Source organism: Haemorhous mexicanus, chromosome 3 (genome assembly GCF_027477595.1).
Source record: "Haemorhous mexicanus isolate bHaeMex1 chromosome 3, bHaeMex1.pri, whole genome shotgun sequence".
NCBI classification, from domain to species: domain Eukaryota; kingdom Metazoa; phylum Chordata; class Aves; order Passeriformes; family Fringillidae; genus Haemorhous; species Haemorhous mexicanus.
Window position 1 is genome coordinate 83,890,220 of NC_082343.1, and position 24,545 is coordinate 83,914,764.

The 24,545-nt window shown below is 41.8% G+C and overlaps 1 protein-coding gene across 1 annotated transcript; it reads right to left on the reverse strand.

Annotated features, from left to right (window-relative positions):
- MRAP2 (melanocortin 2 receptor accessory protein 2) lies at positions 1 to 15,063 on the reverse strand. The gene is made up of 6 exons (XM_059842521.1): positions 14,749 to 15,063; positions 13,937 to 14,085; positions 11,124 to 11,228; positions 10,584 to 10,733; positions 5,561 to 5,660; positions 1 to 1,260 (listed from the first exon to the last, which is right to left on the reverse strand). Exons 4-6 carry the CDS (start codon positions 10,708 to 10,710, stop codon positions 909 to 911), a joined length of 579 nt encoding a protein of 192 aa, XP_059698504.1. The 5' UTR covers positions 10,711 to 10,733; positions 11,124 to 11,228; positions 13,937 to 14,085; positions 14,749 to 15,063; the 3' UTR covers positions 1 to 908.
- Positions 15,064 to 24,545: the final 9,482 nt, after the last annotated feature.

A 24,545-nucleotide genomic window follows, 5' to 3' on the forward strand; every position in this document is an offset into this window, starting at 1 on the left:
TTTGCATGTAGTAACTTTATTGGCAGAAGAAAAATAGGTTTTTTCTTATTTCCTGTGATTTAGCTACTGAATCCTGTAATTACTGAACTGGAAGTTCACATCAGCAATTAGCAGAAAAAAAAAAAAAAGAAAGAGTCAAATCACAGTTTGTGTTTGTGTGTAGAATACTAATTCCATGTCATCACAGGCAGCTGCTGAGGTGTCATAAGTATAATTACAGGCACCAATTTGCTTTTACTCAGCATCAGGTGGTGATAGCATTTTGTAAACACTGTAACCAAACAATTTCAATTGCAAGGTATTCCCTCTGGAAGCTTTGTCAATTGGGTTTAACCTGCACCAAAAAGCAGTTAGGGATCAGAAACTGAAGTTAGTCCCAGGCAGGTATATATTGTGGTGCTCAGCTTCAGGCATCCCTATTGGGAGCAGGAGAAACTGCAGAACATCCCCAGGGGCTGTTTATTCCTTTCTTCAGTCTTCTTTGAGATTTACACTTTTCTTGGCCAGCTAATTGTCACAGACCTCCCAATGCCAGGCTCCATCCTTCACAGTCCTTGTAAATTATTATCCTTCAGAAGCTGATCATAAGTAGTCATTTAAAAATGAGGAACAATACAAGAAACAAAAAAAAAAAAAAAAAAATCAAAAAGCAGAAATAATACTGGGCAGAAGTTTTGGACCACAGAAAGCATCAGAATAAAGCATTCAGTGTCTATTTCTTGTCTAAACTGAGTTCTATCAGTACAGCCAGTCTCACAAATAATAAAAAGCACATGTCTGAAATACTTTCTGTCAAAAGAGCAGGAGGCCCAAAAAGGCTTCAAACTGGACAATAATGGGGATGTTTATCTTAAAGTAAAGGATTTTCAATCAAGGATCCAATGTTAAGATTGCGTAACCAGTTGGTTTTATAAAATGATTGGTGGCTCTGAGATGAGGAGGTCATCCTCACCTAATGAAGAGTTCTGTTCAGTGTTCACAAAATTAGGAATGTTAAATTTTGTAAGACAATGTAGGTCTTCCTCAAACATTCCACTGCTCTTGGGAACCTCCTGGAAGTGGGTATTATTCTCCAGACTTGGACCTTTCTGACTCTCTTTTTCTTTGTTCATATGGTCCACTTCATTAATGCAGAAATGGAATAGTGACTGGGATTCTTCAGCCATTTGCTGAGAAAAGACTCTCTCAGACTCCAAAGGTCTTCCAAAATCTGCCACAAAGCTGTTCATGTGAAATCTTTTTTCAGAAAGTTCTGCATTGCTATGGAGGAAAAAGAAAAATGCAGTAAACACAAAAGTAGAACTATTTGTGTTCTTATTAACAAGTTTGCTTTCAGCAACCATTATGATCAGGACAAAAGGAAACCCTACAGTTTATCTACCATAGACATTTAAAGCCAGCACTATTTCTTATTTTCTGCTGAAGCAATTTTAAGTCTTCATTTGTCGTGACAATTTTCCATGGGAATGAGTTAATACCAGCACTCTTAAATGGCACTTCTAGTAATCAATATACTGTAATAATCACCTCACTGAATGAGTTTATAAACACTCTTGATTTCAAGTAGTAACAATTGTTTTAAATGGCTCATAAGAACAGTTTGAGAAAAGTCCTTGATAGACAAAATGTTTCTGAGGCACAGGCAGCTCTGCTCTCAGCGAGGGCACTGAGTGCTTGCTTGTCCAGACATCAAACCATCTTTTCCGCTGACTTCAGTCAATGGCGTTAAGATTTACAAATTAGGAGAGTTGGAACTAAAGACTGCTTTAAACACTGGCAGTCTTAACAATCCAAGCAGCCCAGGAAGGATAGTTTAATGTTTTTTGGCAGTTTTCTTTATAAATCTTCTCTCAAACCAGCACCAATCTGCATGGACTCATGCGAGAGCCATTTGCAGCTGGGGGTGAGAAGAGCTCAAGCTAGATAGCAGTTCTACAGATTCATTCTTTGTCAGGCTGAATTTATATGCTATCATCACAAAATGCAAGTTATTTGCATTTGGAAGGCAGTAGAGGTATTCAGAGAATGAGCAATGAAACATGTTCTCAGCATATGAATTTGGTTAAGAACTAATAAATCATGCTGTTTACATCTGGAGATGTAGCAAATGATGCTGGAGTCAGATAATTGGACACCTAAAGGTCCACCCAGCACCAAAGAGTTTTTCAGTGGAATCTCATTTCCTCAAGCCTGCAGTAGGAGATAAGTGCCTCAGATGACACCTTCAGAAATCCACCCACTAAAATTCTCACAGGTTACCTACCATTAGTCTTTCAGGCACAGTTAAAGATCCCTGCTTCTCAAGAGCTAATTTACTTCCATTACAGGATGAGGGAATTCTGTCCTCACAAAATCATTTCCACTAGCCTAGAAATCAAAGAAGTTCTTTAGTTTGTCAAAACTGTATTGGTTCACTCTGCATTTCAAAGAGAACCAGGTAGAAGAATAACGTTAAATTGATGTAAGACTGACCAGTAACCAAGTCATAATCTACTGTATACACAGCAGTGGGCAAGCAGCCTGGAATAATTCTGAACTGACAACTGACATTTATGTTCTTATAATGCAGTAAAAAGCACCACTCTGAGTTTAAGTTTCATAAATAATTTGGCAAATCTGTCCCAAGAGTTTCTAGGTAGTGTTGTGGCACAGGTAGTAGAAGTGGCAAATAAACACAGAAAGAAGAACAAGCACTGTAAGCCCAGGAAGAAGTGACTGCAGAAGAAAGTTTAAAATGCATCCTCTACAGGAGTAGAATTACTTCATAGGTGTGGAAAGTGCTTCATAATCCAGTGAAGTATGAAGGAGAAAAGGCTGACCATGCAGAGGGGCACACAAGACTGGCAATGGCAACCTAATCTTAATGGAAGATACAAATAAATTTTACAATGCCCCAGAATATTGAGGATCTATTATGAAGCATAAACCTGTGTTCATGAGCAGGGAACACACGATGTAATACAGTGATATTTTTGGATTTTGAAATTCACAAACACCATCTTTGAATTTCAGAGTGGAATTTTATTACATTTTTTTTAAAACTAGACTACAAACTTGCATAGTCTTGCTCATTACAATCTGCAGTAATTCCTCAGCAGGTATATTTTCAGTGTACTCAAGAAAAGCAGCCTAAAAAATCCCAGGTTTACTTCACCAAGATCAACTGATTTCTTAAAAAAAAAACAAACAAAAAAAAACAACAGTCATCTAACATTTACTGCTTTAAGATTACACCAGCCAATATTTTATACAAACAGGTTGCATGGGCTCTTGCATTTGTTGCAGGAACGTGCTCTTTAGGACGTTTTCAAATGCAGAAACAAACATGGCATGCTTTCCTGCCTAGTGATGAATAAAAGCATTTTTTGGAAATCCAAACATTGCCAAAAATTTTTTTTTCAGTTGCACCAGCTCACGTTCCCCACATACTTATATATGCAAGTGAACAAAAGAGAAATGCAACAGACAATTTCCTAACTCATTAAATTTCTGCCAGTCCCCATCCATACTCTGTCCATTCAAGTCTGAGAACATACCTAATTCTGAACATCTTGTGTAATTTTGAAAAGTACATCCTATCACGGCCCTTTATATTGAGCCAAGAAAAGCATACTATTAGAAAAAAAAAAAAAAAAAAGAATCAGAGTATTCTACTTTGGATCCATCCATCTGAGCTCAGATACACTTAATCTCTCACATTAATGGTACTTTGAAGAACAGCCAAATAGCCTTCCTGAAGTCAGAGACTTCATCCCTCAATAAAGCTGACTTTCTCCCAGGACATGGGAGTCCTGTTAACATCTATTTTGAAGGGAGGGCTCAAGGCAGCTCACTAATGAAATGCCAAGCCATGAAGAATCCAGTCAGGTATGGAAGTAGAAGATGCAGGCAAACTAAAACAAGTGGTTTTACAGGTAGCTGTTCTCCAGTTTTTATATACATGTATCAAAAATTAGAGAGCCCAACGGTATCCAGTGCCATTAGCGTATTCCCAGAGGATCCATGTTCAGCACCGTGAGCATTTCATTACCAAATGTCTAAAAAAATGCTCCAATTTGTTAAAGGTGCCAACTCAGCATGCCTTTCAAGTGGGCAAGCACTCAGGCACACAGCTCCCAAAGCTGCAAAGACATTATAACAAATACAAAAAGGAATAATTGGTCTCACTCCAGCAGCTAAAGAAAAATTATAATAAGGTGTAGAACAGAAGGGACTTCTGGAAGTCTCAAGAAAGGCAAGTCTGAATTCTGATTACATTATCTGGATGTAGAAGATGACCAAGGGTGGACATTTCACAAACCTTTTAGGACACTGTTCTGAGAAAATTGATGAAAAAACCAAAAAAAAGTGGAGATATCAAGCAGGCATCTGCTACCTGAAAGTAAATTTTTACAAGTGCAAAAATGTTTTACTAATATCCATAAATTCTCTCTATATTTGTATTTTTGACTTCATCACTTTTTCTCCTCTCAGATTGTCCACATGAGATCCAGGCTCATGCTCAGCTAATAAATAAGATCTTTGTGAAAAGGAGGCAGCACACCAACAATTACAGGGATTTTAAATCTGTTTGGGAGCAATGTCTGGCTACTTCATAAGAAACTCTAGGGGAAGCAAAAATACCAGGACATCAGTTCTGGTAAGCTGGATTCTTCTGACTATTTTCTTCACACAGGAGCAAAACTTTAGGAGTACAGAAGAGGCTCAGGATGTACATCAGCCATCTCTAACATGGCCCTGTCTCTGGAGATGTGCTGTTACACAGAGTTCCAGAGCCAGTTTACATGTGATTAAATAGCAAAGGGGCTCCAGGAGGCAGAGACAGGCTGCTTTAGGAAGTGATAAGCAGCAGCAATTGCCTTTTACAATCAGCTTCTCATCATTGCTACCTGCCTGCAAGCAATCTCACACTCCAGAGAGGTTTTTTATTTCCACTTTATGGCACACAAGCCTGAGAGGAAATGTGGGTTCAAACTTTCTCAGAGGAAGGGACACTGACAGCCTGCATCCTGTGCAAATGCAGATAAACCACTGAGGCAAGGCATGGTCTGCACATATATCAGCCAAAGGACTTTCAAGGGACCCTGGCTATAAAGAAATGTTGAGCTGGTCTCTACTTCAGCATCTATTGCAATTTCTCAGCAGAAACGAAGACACTCAGGTCTCAGGGGTTAAGGGAAGATTTTGCAAACACTACCCAAATCTGTCTTTGGACTTGAACAAGCATACATTTGGAAACCAGCCAGGCTTCCTTAGTTCAACATCTGCACTGCATTTTATCTTTAAATACTCTGTTGATATTCACAGTATCACTCCAGGAAAACTTGAGCCTACTTAGAACCATCCCACTAAAGGCACCTGTTTAGCAGCCTACCCTAAACATCCTTTTAGAAGGAAAATGCTAAAATTTCTTGAAATGAAGACAGGCTGCACTGTTTCATGAGAGCAGACTCTAACAAGATGGTACAGTGTCAGCACTGTCACTGCTTGTTTGGGGGCTGCAAGAACCCAGGGGTGCCACTTAGCAGGCTGGATTTGTTAATCCCATTTTCAGACTCACTCTTGATGTGGTGCTCCTGTCTTCGTCAGCAGGGTCAGGACGAAAAACATGAAGATGACAAAAACTGCAAGACCAACCCAAAATCCAATCACAATGGAATCTGGTGAAAGGAAAAAAAAAAAAAGAAACAAGATGATCAATATTTTACTTGCACTTGCAAGAAGTTGCCTTCTACAGGCAGGACGAGCGTGAACCCAAAACAATTTGCAGCTTATTTCTGGGTGACAAAGAGAAGGGATAATCAAATTTATCATTATCTATTTTTAAACAGAAAGCTGCCATTGAAAATCTCATTTCCAGACCAAACTTTACTGATATCTAGACAAACCAGACAGTAGATAACAGAGGGAAAACAATTCTCTTGGTAAATAAAATAAGAGGAGCTCCCTGTGTGATGCCAGGCCCATTTCCAAGCATTGCTTTGGAACTTCAGTGCTAGAACAAGGAAGGGAGGATTATTTGATTTTCCTCAAAATCCTCTGTCTCTGTAGAACTGAACTCCTGCTATTTTAAGTTATTTCTGCCCCAGACCATTGAGTTTCTGGATTTAAATGGATTTCTTTGACAAAATATGTTTAGGAAGACCTTTCAGTGGCAAGACAGAGGGTTCTCCAAGAAACAGAACCACAGATAAAACGATTTGCTACTTCAATAAATATCAATAACCAACAGATACCAGATGTTTTTGATTCATTTTCAATTTGAGTTTCCAACTTAGGTACAGAAAACTGCAACACAGTATCAAAGGAGCACAACAGAGTTAGACAAATAAGTCAACCAAGCAGTTAATAGGAAAACACCAGTGCAAGAGACAAATATATCAGCCATTGGGAAGAGCATGGCCTAAACTCCATCTACTCTTCTCATTTATAGCTAATGGACCACAGCAAATTTGCCAGTACTACTGAAAACAAATCTATGTCCACTTACAACTTCAAGCTGGATCCACAGTTGCTCAAAGCTGTTCAGAGTTTCCAGGAACTTGATTTAGAGAGGTTCAAGTGGAACAAAGATATTTCCAGACACACTCAACTGATTACCATGAACCAAAATTATAGAGCACCATCTGTATTACCTGGCTCAGGACCCATCAGCATCCAGGTATTTGTTCAGCTGTCATTTCAGTTAGTTTTTCTTTACTTATACAAATATTCAAAACTTCCACTGTAGAAATTCAAAAACATTAACATGCAAACATTCAGGAGGGAAGGCTTGGTCAGGAATCCTTTCTAGCCTTCCCTCTCATTACACAGCCACTACCCAGCCTCAGAGATCCTCGCTGGCTGTAGTGTCTGACCCAGTGCAGCAGGCACAGCACAGAATTGTTGAATTTCCTACAGGACTAACTAAAGACACTGAAAAACAAGGAATCAGCTATCCTACCTGGTGCTTGACCCCAGCTGTTAATCATGCTCCCACTGTGAAATATCTTCCATGCTAAAAGGCAGATGTGGAAACTGGAAATGAACTCAAACCATTCTCTCTTTTTTCTGCAAAGTCAAAATGCCTGCTGCAACTTGAGATTTTCTCCCTGAGAAAATACTTTATCACAATGAAGTCTCTCCTTAATCCCTTTCTTAGGTAAGCTAAGGAGGTGAAGTTTCAAGTCTCCCACTGCAATATTTGTTCCATCTCTCCTATGCCATATCTTCCCCTCTCAATACCTCGTGTAAAATAACTGGGGTGTGGTTTGAGTATAGGTCTCTGTGAAGGAGGGGGAGGAGATTTTAATACCCCTTTCTGCTTAAAGCATTCTGCCATGAGCTTTTGTTCTGCAATTCCATATATTATGTGCACTAAATTACTTTCAGAATCATTCTGTAAGCACAGCCTGTATTCACTGGTTAAAGATATACCTTACCTACCTAATACAAAACAGTTCATCCTGCTGGACTTTGTAGTACCTGAAGATTTAATCTAAAAATAAGAACTGCCTTTAAAAAAATTACCACTTAAGCATTTATAGCTACTGGTACCTTCCACTTAGTCAGACATGCTTGGATGGTATGCAGCTGCATTAACAACCAGAATGTAAAATGCAATCAAGGTGACTAAAAAATATGCACATTGATTATATCAATCAAGGTGAAAAACTTAACTAAAAGGAAAAAAAGAAAAAAGAAAAAAAAAGAAATTCAAGGCTCCAGTAAACTACTGCTCCCTACAAAAATCACACCTGCTATTGTGTGCTGAATAACAAGCCTATTTTGGGGTTGGTTTGGTGCCCCTGCTCCCAACAGAATTCTTAAGTTTACTGAGCCTAATGCTACTTCTTCCTTGCTTTATTGATCCTCCTGACACACCTCCAACCTTCTGCTGTATAAATTACATTGTTTGAATCTGTTTAAAATTCAAGCAGGTATCCTGAGTTCCCTTCAATATTTGATTTAGGTCTCACTCACTTAAATGGAAATTATTCAAACCTACTAAATCCTAAACACTTATTCAAAATTAGCAGTACATAACCCAACTTTTGTTCAAAAAATATGGTATGAAGGACATTTATACTGCCCAAAGTTACAAACAAATATTCATAGGATACTTTTACATTATCAAGCTGCAGTTTTGGCCTTCCTTTTCTTCATTATACAGACTCATAAAATCCTGGCAGCAGTTTCAAGTCCTCTGATCACTGCTACCTATTTTTCCTCTCACTAACATAACTAACATACTGAGGCTTCCTCATTTTCAAAGGCAAAAAAAGAGATTTTGTCCTTATCTTTGCCAGTCACAAGTATTTCCTGGCTATCTTTGTCTATTTACTTTCTAAAGCTTCAATGTACAAGATATCTGGTCTCTACTTTTCCAATTTTTTGATTTCTAGTTCCTGCCTTCACTTCTTTTACAGCAGAACATACTTTTTGCCCTTTTTTTCTTTTGCAGTCATATATTTCAAACATCACTGTGGCATCTTCTTTTTTTTCTCATCAATCCTTTTTCTCACAGGTCACTTCAAATAAATCTTTCTCTGCTCTTGAAAACAGGCTTCTGAATTCCTTTCTGTTTAAATCAAATCACCTAAACTGGAGTCCATTCCCTGTTGAGCTCTCCAGCATAAGTTACAAACATTCATTGACTCCTTTTCTTTGTAAGTATTCAAGGTCTCCCTCCTGATACAACCCTTGTTTAATCTCCTGTCCTTCTCCCCAGTTAAGGATTTCAGAGAAGTTCATGTCTGGTCACACTGCCTGCACATTTCACAACGATCTCAGAATCTCAGCTCAGCTGGCAATAGCTGGAACAAGAACACACCATGCCAAGAAGTATCATGCCACACACAACACAGACTCTTCCTTTAGTAGATTAATCTCTGCCCTCTGGGGACTGCATGCAATAACAGCGAAGGAAACAGAGCCAACTCCAATCTCTCAGTTAAAACTAACAAAGAAACAAACAAAAACTAAAGAAAATCCAGCCTAACTAGAAGGGACTTCCTAGATCGCTGATTCAAGTACTGCTAATGACATCTTTCATCAAGCTCCACCTGAAAAGCAGTTTTTACTTCTGTCCCATTCTCCAAGAGCTGTCCAGGACCTTCTGCTCTATCAACAGCAGGCAGGGAAGCTCAGCTGCCATGCTCAGCATGGCAATCACTGGTGGCAATCCAAGACCTGACTTGCAGCTGTGCTTTCTGCAATCCAGAGGCAGATGTCATTTATACCTTTTTGTCCCATCATGCTGCTTGAGACACCAAGCTGAAAAAAAGATGTGTACATAACATTTCAGCTGATCTTTGCAACCAGTAATCTCTGCAATCAGGTTTAACCTCTGATTAAGTGGAAGAATGGAAGATAAATTAAAAACATGATGAAAGCTAGCCCACATTTTTCAATTACCTATCACTTGTAAAAATACAGACAGTAACCAGCAGACTTTTTTGAGGGGAAAAAATTAAAAGTAAATTCGACTCTATTGTTTTTTTAGAAGTGTTAATAATTTCAACAAGTTTCTTCTGTCCCTTGCAGAGCCTCCCCAAAACCTTCTGACTGTGTAGAGGCAAGAGAGATGAGCCTTTCCGGGCTGCTGTCTGCCAGTGCAGGCACTACTTTTTCCCAATCTGAATGCTCATGGGACAAATGAGAGAAAGTATGTAATCCATCCTGGACCAGTGCTCCAGTACTGGATAGGGACCCTTCCCCAGAACTTTAAAGTCTGGAGATCAAACCCTTTCACAGTGTATCTATCTCAGAAACAAAGAAACAGGATGGTTTTTTCTCTTCTGCAAAGTGCTTGCAAGAGCCATCAGGCAATTGAGTCGGCTTCTGTTACTTTTTCCCCCTCTCTGTTGTTTGTCCCTTACAATCATCTCCTCTAAAAGGAAAGATCATCAAATCCATCCAAATGTCTAGTTTTTAGAAAAATATTGGTCCAGCTGTACTAGCTTGTCCTAGTTACACCTTCTCCAAGTTCCAATCCACATTTTTCATCTTTCTGGTACCTATCCTCCATTTTTTGCTTCTACTGTAAAACAACTCCAGTATTAAGAGAAAAGTGAATTTAGCACACTCCTCCTATGAAGACAGTAACAATGGCAAGTTTGCTTATAAGGAAAAAATTCTTCTTTTATTTTCAACCTTCTAAAACCAGAAAATTTATTTTCTATCAGGAAAAGCAAACATAGGTACTGCAGGTAAGGCTCCCCCCACCACTGCCTTTTTACCATTAAAAGAAACAAATACAAACAAGCAGAACCAAAACAAAGCAACACTGACTGAAGCAGTCACCAGAAGCAGCAGTGTATCTGTATTTGTTGTTAACTTTTCCTGACAGTCAGATATTCCTCAGTATTGACAAACTCCTTCCACAGCCAATAAATCCATAGCTCTCTCATGCACAAGAAAAAGTCAACAAAAGGATACAGAATAATAAACGATGATCTGATAAAGAGAGGGATACTGCTAATTGCAGAGAATCCTGGGAATTAGGAGAGAAATGGTTTTGTACAATATTCAGTCACAAGTGAAGAACAGGAGCATGCAGACAGGAAGCTGAGCTGCATGAAGTGTGTCTCTACTGAACTTACACTTGTGAGCCTTCAGACCTTCAAATGACACCGGACCATACTCGTAGTACTCGTAGTCCCAGGTGTAATCAGAGTTAGACAAGGCCTGCTGGGAGGTTCTGTTAGAGATCAGCCTCAGGGCAGACATCTTGCACCTCAGCAAATACAGACCTGTGGACATGAAATGTGTTAGTAGAGACTACATCTAGCACAGCTTTTGGGTTTTTGCTCTTTCTCATCTCCTGGACCACTTCCTCACCACTGCTCCCAAGAGCAGCCGCTGCCTCTTCAGACAAGGCTGTCCCATCCCCTCCCATTCCTTCCCCTAATTACAGACACAGACTCTGGGGCCCAGTGAAAGGCAACCAAGGTGTTTAGGGAGCTGAAGCACAAAGGGTTTGTTCAGCCTGGAGAAGGGACAGCTCACAGCTGTCTTCACTTGGAGGGTGCAGAGATGCTGCCGCCCGGCTCTTCTCAGAGGTGCAGAGTAAGAGGACAAGAAGCAATGGACAAAAATTGGGCAATGGGAAAAATTCATATTAGATGAAAGGAAAAGTTTACCTGATCTAGTCGAACATGCTTTGAGCAGGAGGTTGGACCAGATGACCACCAGGGGTCCCTTCCAACCCAAATTTCTCTATGCTGATAAACGGGCTCAATATGCCACTACAGAAGGAAAATAAAACAGGAGTGATTTCCCTCACAGATTAACAAAAGCTGCAAAGCAACACTGAGCATCATGAAATTATCCTGATAGATATCTCTGTCATTACCACCATTCTGTCCTAGAGCCTTGCATTTTGCAGAGTAATTTTTTTCAGAATATGAGACAGTTTTATGCACACCAAAAGAAAGCACATCTCTGCACAAAACATGTGCTGCAGTAGCTGGAGTCAGGAAATCCAAATTGAAACATATTTCAAAATACTTCTTGTGAAAGCAAGCTGAGCTTTGGGTAATTCTGGATTCAATTAAAACCCAGCAGGATTGACTAACACTTCAAGTGCTAGGAGAGCAATTGTAAAGAACAAAAAAATCAGGTACAAAATACTAAACACTTCACACAGTATTTCAAATTTGCAAAATAGTTCTTTCTGCAGCTATTTTACCATGACCAAATGCTGGCAGTAATGCCTCAAAGCAATTTTAAATAAGTACCATGCCTGAAAAAGCAAATTTCACACTTAAATACAATGTTCAGAATTTTAAACACATGCCAAAAAACTTGACTGGTAAATTATAAATCTTTTAAAACAATAAATGGATCTATTTTTCAACACAAACCAATTTAGTTTTCAGAATGAGCAACCTGACAGGAGGAAAGGTGAAGGGGTGGGGAGAGAAGTGATCAACCCCATTCTTGGATCAGGATAAGAAGCTTCACCACATTATCCTCACCCTCTCCTTAGCCATTTAGAAAGCCTCCAGCATTAATAAACAGCCTGAAGCACAGAGGTGAAGGAAAAAACAACATGGATATTGTGGACAACACAGTTCATGGCTGAGGATGTTTCCCATCTTGTACTTCCAACCCTTTCAGAATGGACAGAGAGAAAGAGGTAAGTCTAACTAAAAGTGCCTCTGTTGGCAGTAAAGTTCCTCCTTGGCTTTCCCATTTCTTCACATTAAAGAGAGAATGTCTGATTAAGCTTTAGACAGAAGCTTTGTTATTTTAATCAAGAAAAGCAGCTGCTGCCCCTGGGAGAAGGAAGTGGCACAGAGAAGACCCTAGGATCCTGTCCTAGTTTGCTCCCATCTCAGCTCTGTCAGTTGTTTATTACAAGACTCTGTGCTTTGTTTTGTGACAAAACATGGAGCCACACAGAGTTCCCACCATCTTTTTTCCCCCTTCTCCTCAATGTTTTGTTGATGACATGTCCCTTGACAATACTGATTAGTCCTGTTTAAAGGCTGGTTTTCTTTTTTATAACTTTCCAGTGAAGCATTTCATTTCAATATCCCTCACATAGCATCACTAATGGCCATTGTCTCCTCCCTCTTTTTAGTATTGCAAAAAGAGCTGAAATCCACTTGTAGAAAACTTCAGAATAGAGTATGGGAACAATCTGAAAAATGCTGTTTCTTCCATTTTAAGTGTTTCTTCCCAGCTCAAAGCAGACGGGATTCATTGGGCCACATGCAGAGCTCCCTCCCACTCCAGTCACTAGTGTCCTTTTATGATTTATGGGGAGGATAGCCACTTCCAGGACACAAAGAATCTGTCCCAGTACAGACTAGGTTAGGATTAGAAGCTCCAGCCTTTCACCACTGACTGCCTGCATGTGGATACTTGCCTTCACTGTACACAAGCCACTATCAGAGGGAGAGGTGCTAACAAAAAGCTGAGTCACCAGCTCTCTGGCTAATCTGTGCTCTGAAGGACATATAAATATGCTTCTAAATCAACCAGCAGGGCTAAGCATAAGCACTGTTCCAAACCACCTTTCAGCTCACTTGGAAGCTTTGTCTGTCTGAATACATCCAAAAACTTGGCCTCAAACATGTGAAAAGTTTTTATTCTACTTCAAAAGCCAGTCTAGTGGTGGTACAAGGACCAGCACAGTGGAAGAAGTGGCCATTTAGACCTTGCATCTCCTGGGGAAGAGCAAGGCAGGCTGAGCTGGCACAGTAGCAGCCAGTCAGGTTCATCTGCCTGGCTGCAGCAGGTCATGCAGGGATTCAGGTAAGAGGTAAGCACTTCTAAGAAGGAATTCCTCCAGGAGATGCTCTCAAACACTCTTTCTGTCAGACACAGAGAGCCATGATTCATCCCACAGCTCTGGAGCTCCACAGGGACCTCCTCTAATTGACTTGGCCGAGGGTTTTTCTGGAAGGTACAGGAGTCTTTTGAGGCAAACATGAAAGTCCCTCTATTGATTTTGATGTGTATGGATGCAGACAGGCTTTCCTCACTCCAGCTCTCTTCTTTCAGGAGCAAGTCAGGAACAAAAAGCTTTGCTTTGATTGTTTGAGAAACCCCAAAGCAGGACTGTGTTCAGTGCTGCCAACCAGAAATTTAGGCAGGTCTGCATCCTGGAAACTAAAAAGGGCAAGTGCTCAGGGCTTTCTTCTGGAGCATTGGGTTGCTCTCTGCAGATAAATGTAACTAGATGCTCCCCATGGAGAACCAACTGCAACTCATGGAGTCGAATTATGCCTTCATGAGAACTTGTTTGTAATCTGTGTGAAAATTTGTAAGGTTTCAGCTGGCCTGACAGCTGCCAAGGGCAACTGGGCAAGCTAGTCTGGCTGTTTGTGTTTGCATAAAACCCATGGCCTTGAACAGCAGCAGCAGGATATCAAACTGTGCAGCTGGACTATTTTCTCCAATCTGGACATCCCTGATGCATTGCATGACACTCTCAGGCACTTACCTTTCAAAATGAAAGCAAAACTGAACACACACCACATCTGCAACACGACTTCATGGCTTACACCACCACTGAGACCTCAAAGGCATTTCTGGTTTTGTGTGTGTCTGAAACTGTCCTTGTAACCAGCAGCAATTCCCTCCAAAGATGACCTGCATGCACAGAAAGAAAACCATGTGGATTGTTCATGTACTGTTTGCTTCTGGAGCAAGAGAAACTAGCAGTATGGTGGACACACAGAGCTTGGTGAATTTTCAGTCACAAACTACATCTATTTTCCACATACTTCTGTTCTGCTTGGTGCCACAGAATCTAAGCACTCTGTGGTTTTCAAAAGAGCAAATGAACAAACCATTGCCCACTTGCAAACTCTGAAGATCCCAAGGCCCAGACAGGGGAAAAAAAGAAGGAACATTTCCAACTGTGAGAAGTCCCAGCCTGAGAAAGCTTAGCACTACACTCTGGAGCATCAGCTCCATCAGCTAGGCAGTACAGTTAGCCCACAAGTTGGTGGCTATGAGAAGTTAACAGCTCAGGCTGTCCCCAAACCTTCTGTGTTCTCATACCAGCACCAATATTGTGCATGAGGGAAAAGGGAGTCAGCCACCCCCACATCCCTTTTTACTCCATCCCAAAGACTAGGAGGTGAAGTCAGAGAAAAAATGAAAAAAAAACAAGCACAAACTTACTCACACTGCTGCACTGCATCAGCTGAAAAGCAACACAGACCCCATTTTCTACAGTCCTACCACGTGGCTTTGAACAAGCTGTGCTGCTCCCAAGCACAGACAGGAAAGTCTGCAGGAAACACTCACCTAAGGGGTCCTTGCCTCTTGCTAATTCTCAATAGCCTAGGTGGGCAGGGTTTGAGTTCAAATTAGTAATCTTTTCAGGGGAATACCCAATTCCACCTGCAATAAAAGAAAAGAAAAGAAAGCAAGCAATAAAAATGAGTTAAATTTAGGAAAAAAAAAAAAGAAAGAAAGAAAGATAGCTGAAAATTATCTGATTTTACAGGTAAAAATCAGTCATGAATGCCAACTCTGATACCTAGGTCTTTTCTTGGAGAAAAAAGAAAGTACAAAGTTAATCATGGTTATGTTTGTTACTGATGCTCACAAACAGCAAAGTCTGAGCTGTTGCACTAAAGTAGCAAGAATAATGCTGGATTCATCACAAAAGGAGTTTATAACAATGGAAAGGAAAAAAGCTGGTTTATTCACTGCTTAAACTGTGAACTAAGGATGAAGGGTTAGTTACAGACATCTTTGCCTCATAGCATCATATTACACATCATATAACATGCATTTTATTATCCTATAACTGTGTAATGTGAACTCCAACAACAAACTTCTCTTATGCACCCCACAGCATTACATGCAATTTGCATGGTGACTGTATAGCTCTGTTTGTCACCTAGTTAAAAAGTGATGACATTATGACTTTAAAGTGAAATTTAATAAAGGCTAAAGAGATTTGCCAACCATTTTCCTTCAGAAAACTACAATATAAGCAAATAAGAATGCCCACTTAGCAGTCCAACTCAGAAGGTGCCACCTGGAAGTTGAGGCAGGAACTAATATGAAATGATACCATACTATGAGCTCACTGACAGCGGTGTGGTTCTAAAAATGAATAAAGCAAATACTCATTAGCCTTGTTTGAGAAGGCAGATGAATTATAGCTAACATGGTATCACAGAATGTCTGCATTCCTCTTTCTCTTAAAAAGCTTCAGGCCTGCACTGACAGCAAAGGGACATGGAACTGCTAGTAGGGAGCTGCTGGGACTTGTTCCCAAAACACACTGAAGCTCAGCCTCCAGGACCAAAAGCTTTAGATATTGCAGCCAGTCTTAAGAGATAGCATTTTCTAAAAGTAATAAAGATTAGCCATAATTCCATTTATTTCCTGCATCTAGGGCAGGATTACACCAACAGCACTGGGCCTGTTTTCCTCTCCCCACTAAAAGCCAACCTCCTCTTAGATGTGCAGGTATGGCAGCCTCAGACCCAAGATCCCCCAAGACCAACCAGACTAGAAGAAGCCCTATCAGTAAGCATTAAAGTACAGACACTTTTCAGTCCTATAATGTTATAAATGCTGACATCAATAGTATATATACAAATATTCAACACTTCCCAAAAGAAAGGCTGCCTTTCCCTTAGCAATTTATAATATTGCCTATTTTAACCTATCTTAGTACAATTTTTTAACCTCTCAGGCTAATTTGTTGTAGAAAATCCTGAAGTGAAAGAGCCCTGGCATATCTACTAATGAGGTAAGATTAAAGCTAATAAAAATAAACATTTAATAAAACTTGCTTTAAAGTTTATTCTCACAGAAAGCTCTGTGCTGAGATGGGGAGGCTCTGAATTCCTTTCTAGGCTGAAGTCTGTCAATCCAATGCCTTATTCTGAGCAGAGAGAAAGGAAAGCTCCCCCCATCTGCTCTTACTGCTCAGCACACTGCAGGTCAATTGGGATGGCTCCACAGAATATGACCTACCTGTAAGAGCTGCTTTTAAAATACCTCCTATTTCTGGCACCGTGTAGGAACCTATTAAAAAAAAAACCCAAAAAACAGTCTCTACAGAAGGGACAGAACAAGCCAAACACTGCTTTTTTTTTTTATAACTAAAAGATGGTATTCAATTTGAAAGAAAAAAAAACTCACTGAGAAATTATGTCAATGCAGAGGGTTACCAAACTAGACTGACTCAAATTGCCTCATCTGCAAGTCATGAAGAAACACTGGAAGCACAAAGTTCTGTGTAGCCAGAAAACCCAACCAAGCCCAAGAGCAGAGGAACCCAGGTATGCTTCAAATAACCCACCTAAACCAACCATTAGTAACAGGGGCAGACTGAAGGAAGGAACTACCCTTGTGTGATTCCTGGGAAACTCAGCACTGATTACCTGCTAAAACTGTTAAAGCCCTGGGCTCCCTTTGTGTCAGAGACCCAGAGATGCCTGGGGCTGCCCCGTGCCCCCCAGGGCTGCTGCTGCCAACCTGCAGTGTGCCAGGCTCTGGGTTTAATGCAACTGCTTGGAGGGTTGCACAGCCCAGACAATGGATGAGCGTCCTCAGGCCTCATTTCATAGCCCTGTTTTAGCTTTGCATCAGTGAAAAAGTCACCACAGAGGCTGACAAGCAGAGTGGAAGCCAATGACAGTTTCCTCTCTCCCATTACAAAATAATTCTCTAATCTTCACACAGTGCTCATCTGGTCTGAAGCACAGGCCACAATACACTTCCCATAGCACCTCTTCACTTCTCAGTGTGCTCCCTGCAGAAGCAGTTCTGTTCCCAGCCTCTGCTGAAGCCAGAGCAAGATAAACCAGCTGGCAGGGATGAAAAAAGCCCAAACAACACAGGTATGAGAGACCATTTATCAGAGTGACTCCCACACTTGGGTATGTCACAGCTGGGGTTTGACACTTCTATGGTGGAAAAATCTTCAGCTTGTTCTTTTATCCAGACAGGGTCTGGAAGCCATAATCTCTCAGATGCAAAACAACACATGAGCTTTTTAATTTGAATCACATATTACATTTCCTCAAGAAGTAATAAAACAAAATTATAGAGATTTTCTTTAAAATTTCCACACCTACATGACAAATATTTTCTTAACTTTTGTAGTTATCCTACAACATAATGCAGAAATATTGTCTTAATTGGTTCACTGACAATTTTTAGCACTCACTGAAATGGAGCTGTTCATCCAAAGTCAAATAGGTCTGGGATTGTTTCAAACAAGAACTGGGGGATTTTTTTCCCCTGTCTTCAAATCTAAGTCTTCCCTCCAGCACTGCTGAAGAAGCAAACAATTTATTGTAGTTCTTCAAATACAAATTTCTCCTCAGGTAAATCAGACAGCAGTACACAACTCACAAGCACATGTCTGAATTTTCCCATTCTTATCCCCGCCATGTCTCTGTGTTATAAATAAGTAACCAGATGCCAAGAAAACCTCAGTGAACCACCACAATCCACTGCACTGAGTACACAGAATAAAGCCTTCATTTTTTTGTAATAAGATTTGTGGTATAATTTTGCCAGTAAGAGCTGCTATTATAGATACAAAGACTTTAAATTTGATTTAAACTCTTGAACAAGCTGCAAGTGTATCATCTGTGTTTCACTCAAAACCTTTTCCATGACAAAGTGTAGATAGGAGATCAGGGATAGAATAGGCAGTAAATTACTCTGTCCACCTATTAATAGTCTGGAGGTTTTTGTCCTAAAAAAAAAAAAATTCTTGCAATAGCTTTATTTATTTTATATATATTTGGTTGTGATTGAGACACCCAGAATGTCTCATTATTTTTGACAAGAACAGAGCCAGGCTGTCCTCAGTCAATGGAGACTTGCCATTCCCCCGGCATTTTTCCAGGCATTTACTCCTGTGGTCAAAATTATCTTGACTCCCTGATTAAGAACCTGAATAGAAAGCCACAAATGGACAAGAAAAACAACCAGAACTGGGGACTATTACCTGATTATCTCTAAGTAGAAACCAAAACATCTGTTTTTTTCCACAGCGGTTACGTAAATCTGCGCCCCTGTGTGCTCAGCCTCTGGAAAAGCTCAAATGAGAGGAACAGACCAAAACAGGGAGACACTCCAAGACAGTGCAGTGGGCTGGGAAACACACCTGGAAATAGAAGTGCCCCAGTGCTCCCTCCAAAAGTGTCCAACCAGCCCTGCTGGGGCAGTTGGAGGCAGCATTGCCGCTGCTGTCCCATCTCTCTGCGAGCTACGCCTGTCACAGAAGTGCCAAACGTGTGGTGTGTCTACACTTCCAGTCACTGTCCAGCTTTATGTGCCAAACAAGGTTGTATGACAGGCTGAAAAGGCAAATGTCAGGGAACAGGGACTGCTCAGAGAGAAGTTTTGCAAGCTTGTCACTGAGGTGATTGTTTCCAGCAAAGAAACAATGGCAAACAGGTCAGGGGAGAGACCTGAACTTACACACCAGTCACTGTCAACAGAGGCTGAGGCCAGAGGAAGAAATCACTGAGATGACAACTGCTAAAAACAGAGACTGTTAAGGGAAAAGGAAGGGAGGGAGGGGATAGGGGGAAAGTATGAGAATCAACAGACTAGGGAAGAGCATACAGAGGAAGGAAAGAAGGCAAGACAGAGCAGGAGAAGTAATCTAAGGCTGTATGGAGGAGAGATGTTCATCCCTTCAGTCTGAACCCACAACAAACTTGTCTTGGGGTTTTTTCCCCCCAACCGTTTTTCTTCAAACGTTTTCAGTTCAATTCTTAAATTCACTCAAATGCAGTCCGTGTGCTTTTCAGCTGTTCTGCTTTTGAATATAGAAGGGATCACTCCGTTACAAATTCAGAAAGGAGACACAAGCTTTTCTACAGCTGACGTTACCCACATCACCCAAATGAACAACGCCATCTCCTGCATTTTCTTATTATTATTATTATTTAAAATGAAAGAAAAAATTGGCAGAGCACTTCAGACCTTAAGGCTTGCGGGAGTCGCCTGGTCCCTGTACGGAACCTCCTCGACCACCTGTTAACCGCAGGCTGAACTCCAGGCGCTCGGGGCTTCCCGCCCGTCCAGCCGGGAGCACCCAACCCCGGGAAGGGACTTCCAGGGACACGGCGGGGCAGGGCAGGGCAGGGCAGGGCCGTGCCTTTCTCTGGTCCGCTCCCTCACCCCCCGCCCGCGGCGCCGGTCCCTCACCGCGCTTACCGCGCCGGGCACGTCCGCCCGGCCAGATCCCGGAGCGCTGCTTCGTCCCGGCCGAAAGGCGCAGCCCTCCCGGAACGCCCTGGCCCCGGCGAGCCGAGCCGAGCCGAGCCGAGCCGAGCCAGCGCTGCGGGCGGGATGGAGCGGGCAGGACGGAGCGGGCGGGAGGGACGGAGCGGGCGGGATGGAGCGGGCGAGAAGGATGGAGACAGCGGGCGGGCTGGAGCAGGCAGGCTGGAGCGGGCGGGCGAGAAGGATGGAGCGGGCGGGATGCCGCGGCGGGCTCGCTCCCGGCAGAGCCAATGAATCAGCAGCGGGCGCGCTGCCCCGGCCCGCGCGGGCGACATGGATCGGCCGCGTGACGCTCCCGCTCCAATGGGCAGCGCGCGCGGGAGGGAGCGGCTCCCGGGCGGCCGCAGGTGTGGGCAGGGAGCGGCGCCGGCGGCGGGAGCCGGTGCGGCCGCGGCCGTCGAGGGGCGGGGAGCGGCGAGCTCCAGGCGGAGCATCGGCTGGGAGCGACACCTACGTGTCGCTGGCCGGGCCGGAGCTCGCACATCCAAGGGGAAACATCGATTTTGGAGGGAGAGGGATGGCCCGTCCCCACCTGGGGGCTGAGGGACTTGCACATGGGGAGTCTTTGTGAGCGGGAGCTGGTGGGGAGCAGTGAAGGATGTTAGAGACGCTATCTCAGCGGGTGGAGAGCAATGCCCTAAATCTTCAGGGATTTGGTTCAGGTCTCTCGAGCCATACCGCAGGATGGATCGGGTTGGAAGGAACCACGTGAATCACGTGGTCCAGTCTCTCTGTTAAAGCTGGGTCATCCCAGAGCACGTTGCACAGGATTGCATCCAGGTGGTTCTTGAATATCTCCAGTGAGAGAGACTCCACCACTTCTCTGGGCATTCTGTTCCAGTGTGTGGAACAGCACAGTAAAGTTCTTCATGTTCAAGAGGAACTTCCTATGCATCAGTTTCTGCCTGTTGAAGAGTCTGGCTCCATCCTCTTGGCATCCCCCTTTAGATGCTTATATACACTGATGAGGTAAACCAATCATCTGAATTTCCAAACCTATGAATTGTTGCTTCTTCAAACAAAGAGACCTTTTGGAATACGATATCAGTAGCTTGCTCTGACAGACTTGCTGGGGGTTGGTAGGACTTCTGGAGAATGTCTAGGCCTGCTAAGTCATCTAGGGTGTTTTCCTCAGGACATGAGTTGGGTCTTCAGTAGCTCCAAAGATGGAGACTCCACAATGGGTCTGAGAAACCCTGATCACCCTCACTGGAGGAAAAAAACAAAATCATGTTTAATGGAAGTGGCTATTATTTAATTCATGTCTGTTTTTTCTTGTCCTGTCACTGGACACCACTGAGAACAATCCCACTCCATCTGCTTTGCTTCCACCATAGCTCTTCATCCACACCAGTAAGAGTGCCCTGAGCCTTCTCTAAGCTAAAGGATCACAGATCCCCTAGTCAATGCTCACACACCCAGGCTCTTCATCATCTTCATGGCTTTTAATCACCTTCATGGCAACCAAGTGTTGTAAGGAATCACATGGCTTCATTTTTCAATCCAGTGCTAGTAAACAGGTCTGAAACATCACCAATCCAACAAAACAGCCAGCCCCCTGCAATACCCACCCTTTAAGTTACAGTGGATCTTTGCCAGTGCTCTGAAACTTGTTAGCACTCTCTTAATCTGTTCCTTTATAGGCAGGACCTGGGTCTTGGACAGTACTGTCCCTCTCCAGCAGTGATCATAAAAGCTACCAATACTGTCATCTTCATCTCAAAAGCACAGAACTGATGCTTATGCCTGCTCATGATTGTAATCAGAAATGTGAATAAGCACAATGGCAAGTCAGGAACTTCCCATCTCCTGCTATTTGCACTGCTGTTGAAAAGACAGAATGACTCAGGCTTTTGCTCATTTTTCTGAGCCTTAAAAAATAATTAGCATTCAAATTCTCTCTAAAAAGAAGCCTCAGGTAGCCAATACTCCACCTCCAACACATCTCTGCTACGTCCTGTAAGAAAATATTTTAGAGCTTTTATACCAAATGCAAAGAAGCCTAACAAAAACAAACCACAGACTAATGAGCCAGAATTGTAGCATTTTTCTAAAGATTCTAAATTTTGTTTCTAACAGTTCTTATTAGTGAAAATGCAGAATTAATGACTGTTCAGGAATTGCAATGCAGCTGAGATTGCAGCAGAAGAAACACAGTATTCTTGCCTGATGAGATACAGAACTGCAGGTGCACAACTGCAGGTGTAGATAAGGGCTCTGCACAATGTTTTTCCCATTCCTCCTGTCACTTATTTTTCTGACTCTTTATGCTCATCATTACTGTCTTTTCCTCTTAGTAGGGACAGCAGTGGGAATTTTTAAAATGCAAAGGAATTCAGCTGAGGGAAGAGGAGAGGTAGCACAGGAATTCATATTGCGGCTGACCAGAATGAGGATGGAGCTTCATCGGCAGCAGCTGCCCTCTCATGGCTCAGCAGCTGCGGCGTCAGCCCCGCGTTTAGCGACACGCAGCCAGAAACTGCATTTACAACTAGAGCACAAATTCTGCAGAAATTCATTCTACCAGTCCTTCTCTTCCCAAATCTTTAGATTTGTGTGTAGTTAGCAGCTGCCGGGGGTTTAGCAGACACCTAGAAAGCAAAGGAAAGTAAACAACACTTCTCACTGCAGCTGATTTAGAACTGACAACAAAGAAACAAAAACCAACAAAACAACAACAGAACAACAGTCTTGAAAGGAACATTACGACAGAGGTAAAAGCTTTAAATTCCTTCCAGATCTCTCTTAAACAGAAAGAGAGGAGCTTTCCTTTACCACTTACAACAACTATGACTATGTTACAAGAATAAAGCTGTATGGTTGCATTTTCATGTTAATAAAAATGATATAAAGAAACAAGCTTCTGAATTTTTGTCATTTTTCTGTACTACGCTCTCAAAAAAACTTCTCAAGGTTGCAGATCTACAAACCAGCTGCCCCAGCTGACTTTCAACAGTGTTGTTGATAGATTTGATGATTCTGATTTTCCTTCAAACTCTGTTGAATTCCTCTGTTTGTCATGTTTTAAAAGAAATAATATTTTAGTGGAAAGCATATTTTATATACCTTTTAAGATATGAAACTAAATTGGAAGCTGACTAAAACATTCATGAATGCAGAGTGAAGATTTAACAGAAGACACCCCTCCAAATTAGATACAAATCTACAGATAAAAATAATTAATAAAAAGTGGATTACTCACACACTGTGTTCATATCATTGTAGTGATATCACTTTCACAAGGGATAATTTTAAGGTGGAATTAATATTAAGTGGAGGCTGCAGAAAAGCTGTGGGGAAATGGCATGTTGTGCCAGTGGAATAGCTTCTCAGGCACCCTCCTTGCCCATAGTAGCCAAAGAGAATCCACCTTCCTCTGTCGAAGCCTCTTGCACTGCTCTTATGCTCAACTACTGAAAATGCTGTCTCCTTTCCTCTTGGAATTTAAAGATCTTAGCACCATTTCTGTGAGTTGTTTCTTGGTATGTTCTAATGGTGACTGGGTAACCATAATTAGCATCCTTTGAATAAGATTCATAGCCTTCATCCCTTTTTTCCTTTTAGTAATCCATTTTCGTTTTTCAGTGAAGAGAGATCAGTAGTTGGACATTATTCCAGCACCAGCCACACAAAGGTGAATATCATCTCTCTAATGATCCTGCACGTTCCTCTTCTCAGTAGGATGTAGAGCCCACATAACCACTTCATAACAGTAGTTAAGTCCTTAACTGCTAGTTTTGTCCTTAGAAACTTCTCCAGAATCATAAATTTCTAGCACATGCTCCTTTTTTCTTTGTGTGTGACCTGCAGTCTGTGTTCCTTTCTCTCCAGACTCCATGCTCTGAAATGCCTTTTAACAATATAATAAAAAAGGCCAGGTCAGTTCATGACTATGCCACCTTTCCACTGACAGTTGTTTAAAATCTGAATCAGCACCACACCTGATATGTTCTTACTTGCATTTTAATGCACTTAACTGAGTTGTCCAATCATGGTGCAGATATTACATGTAACTTACGATTCTTTTCATGAGCTGAAGTTGTAATCTAATTGAAAAACTGACTTATACTTGTTAGATATACCCTAGCTCCCTTAAAAGTACTAGGTGCTAGTTAGGATTTGAATAAGCTCACCTCTCCACACACAGGGGTTAAAACAAACAGTTCTCTGACAGCCAGCAAATACCAGTAATCAGATTCGTGGATAATTGTCCCAACTTCCCCAACACTTGCAGTTACCTCCTAAAAAAGTTTAGGTCCTGAAAAGAAAGAATAAGTCACCCACAGTGCTTGCAGTCTTCACTTTAATTTTATTTGATTCATCCTGTGCCAAACTTCATGCTCGGCAACCTATCTAGGCTGTCCTTGTACAGATCCTCTCATCTGGTCCTTTTGGTAATGCCTAAGCACAACATTCTTTTTCCTTGGTGTTTGGATCACAGAATAAATTCTTTTGAGATATCATATTACACCCTATTTCATGAAGAGCCTTGTTCTTGGAACAGCTCCTATTTCTGTGAGGAGTAGAGGGGAAAAAAACCCTTAAAGGTTTCTGGTTCAATCTTTTAAGCCATGCAAGGGAAGAGGGACAGGCAGATTTCATTCTGATAAATTCCAGGTATTGTTTTCTAAATATTGTGTTGTATATGAAGCAGCCTTATTCCAACAAAACTACTCATGAGTCACAGGCGTTATATCCTAGTTTATCCTGCAGATGACAGTTCTGTCATAATTTAGCAAAATAACCTGCAGTGCCTGCCAAGCCCAGCATTAGTAAGTAATGAAACAGAAATGTGCTCCATGTCACTGAGATTTGATAAGCTACAA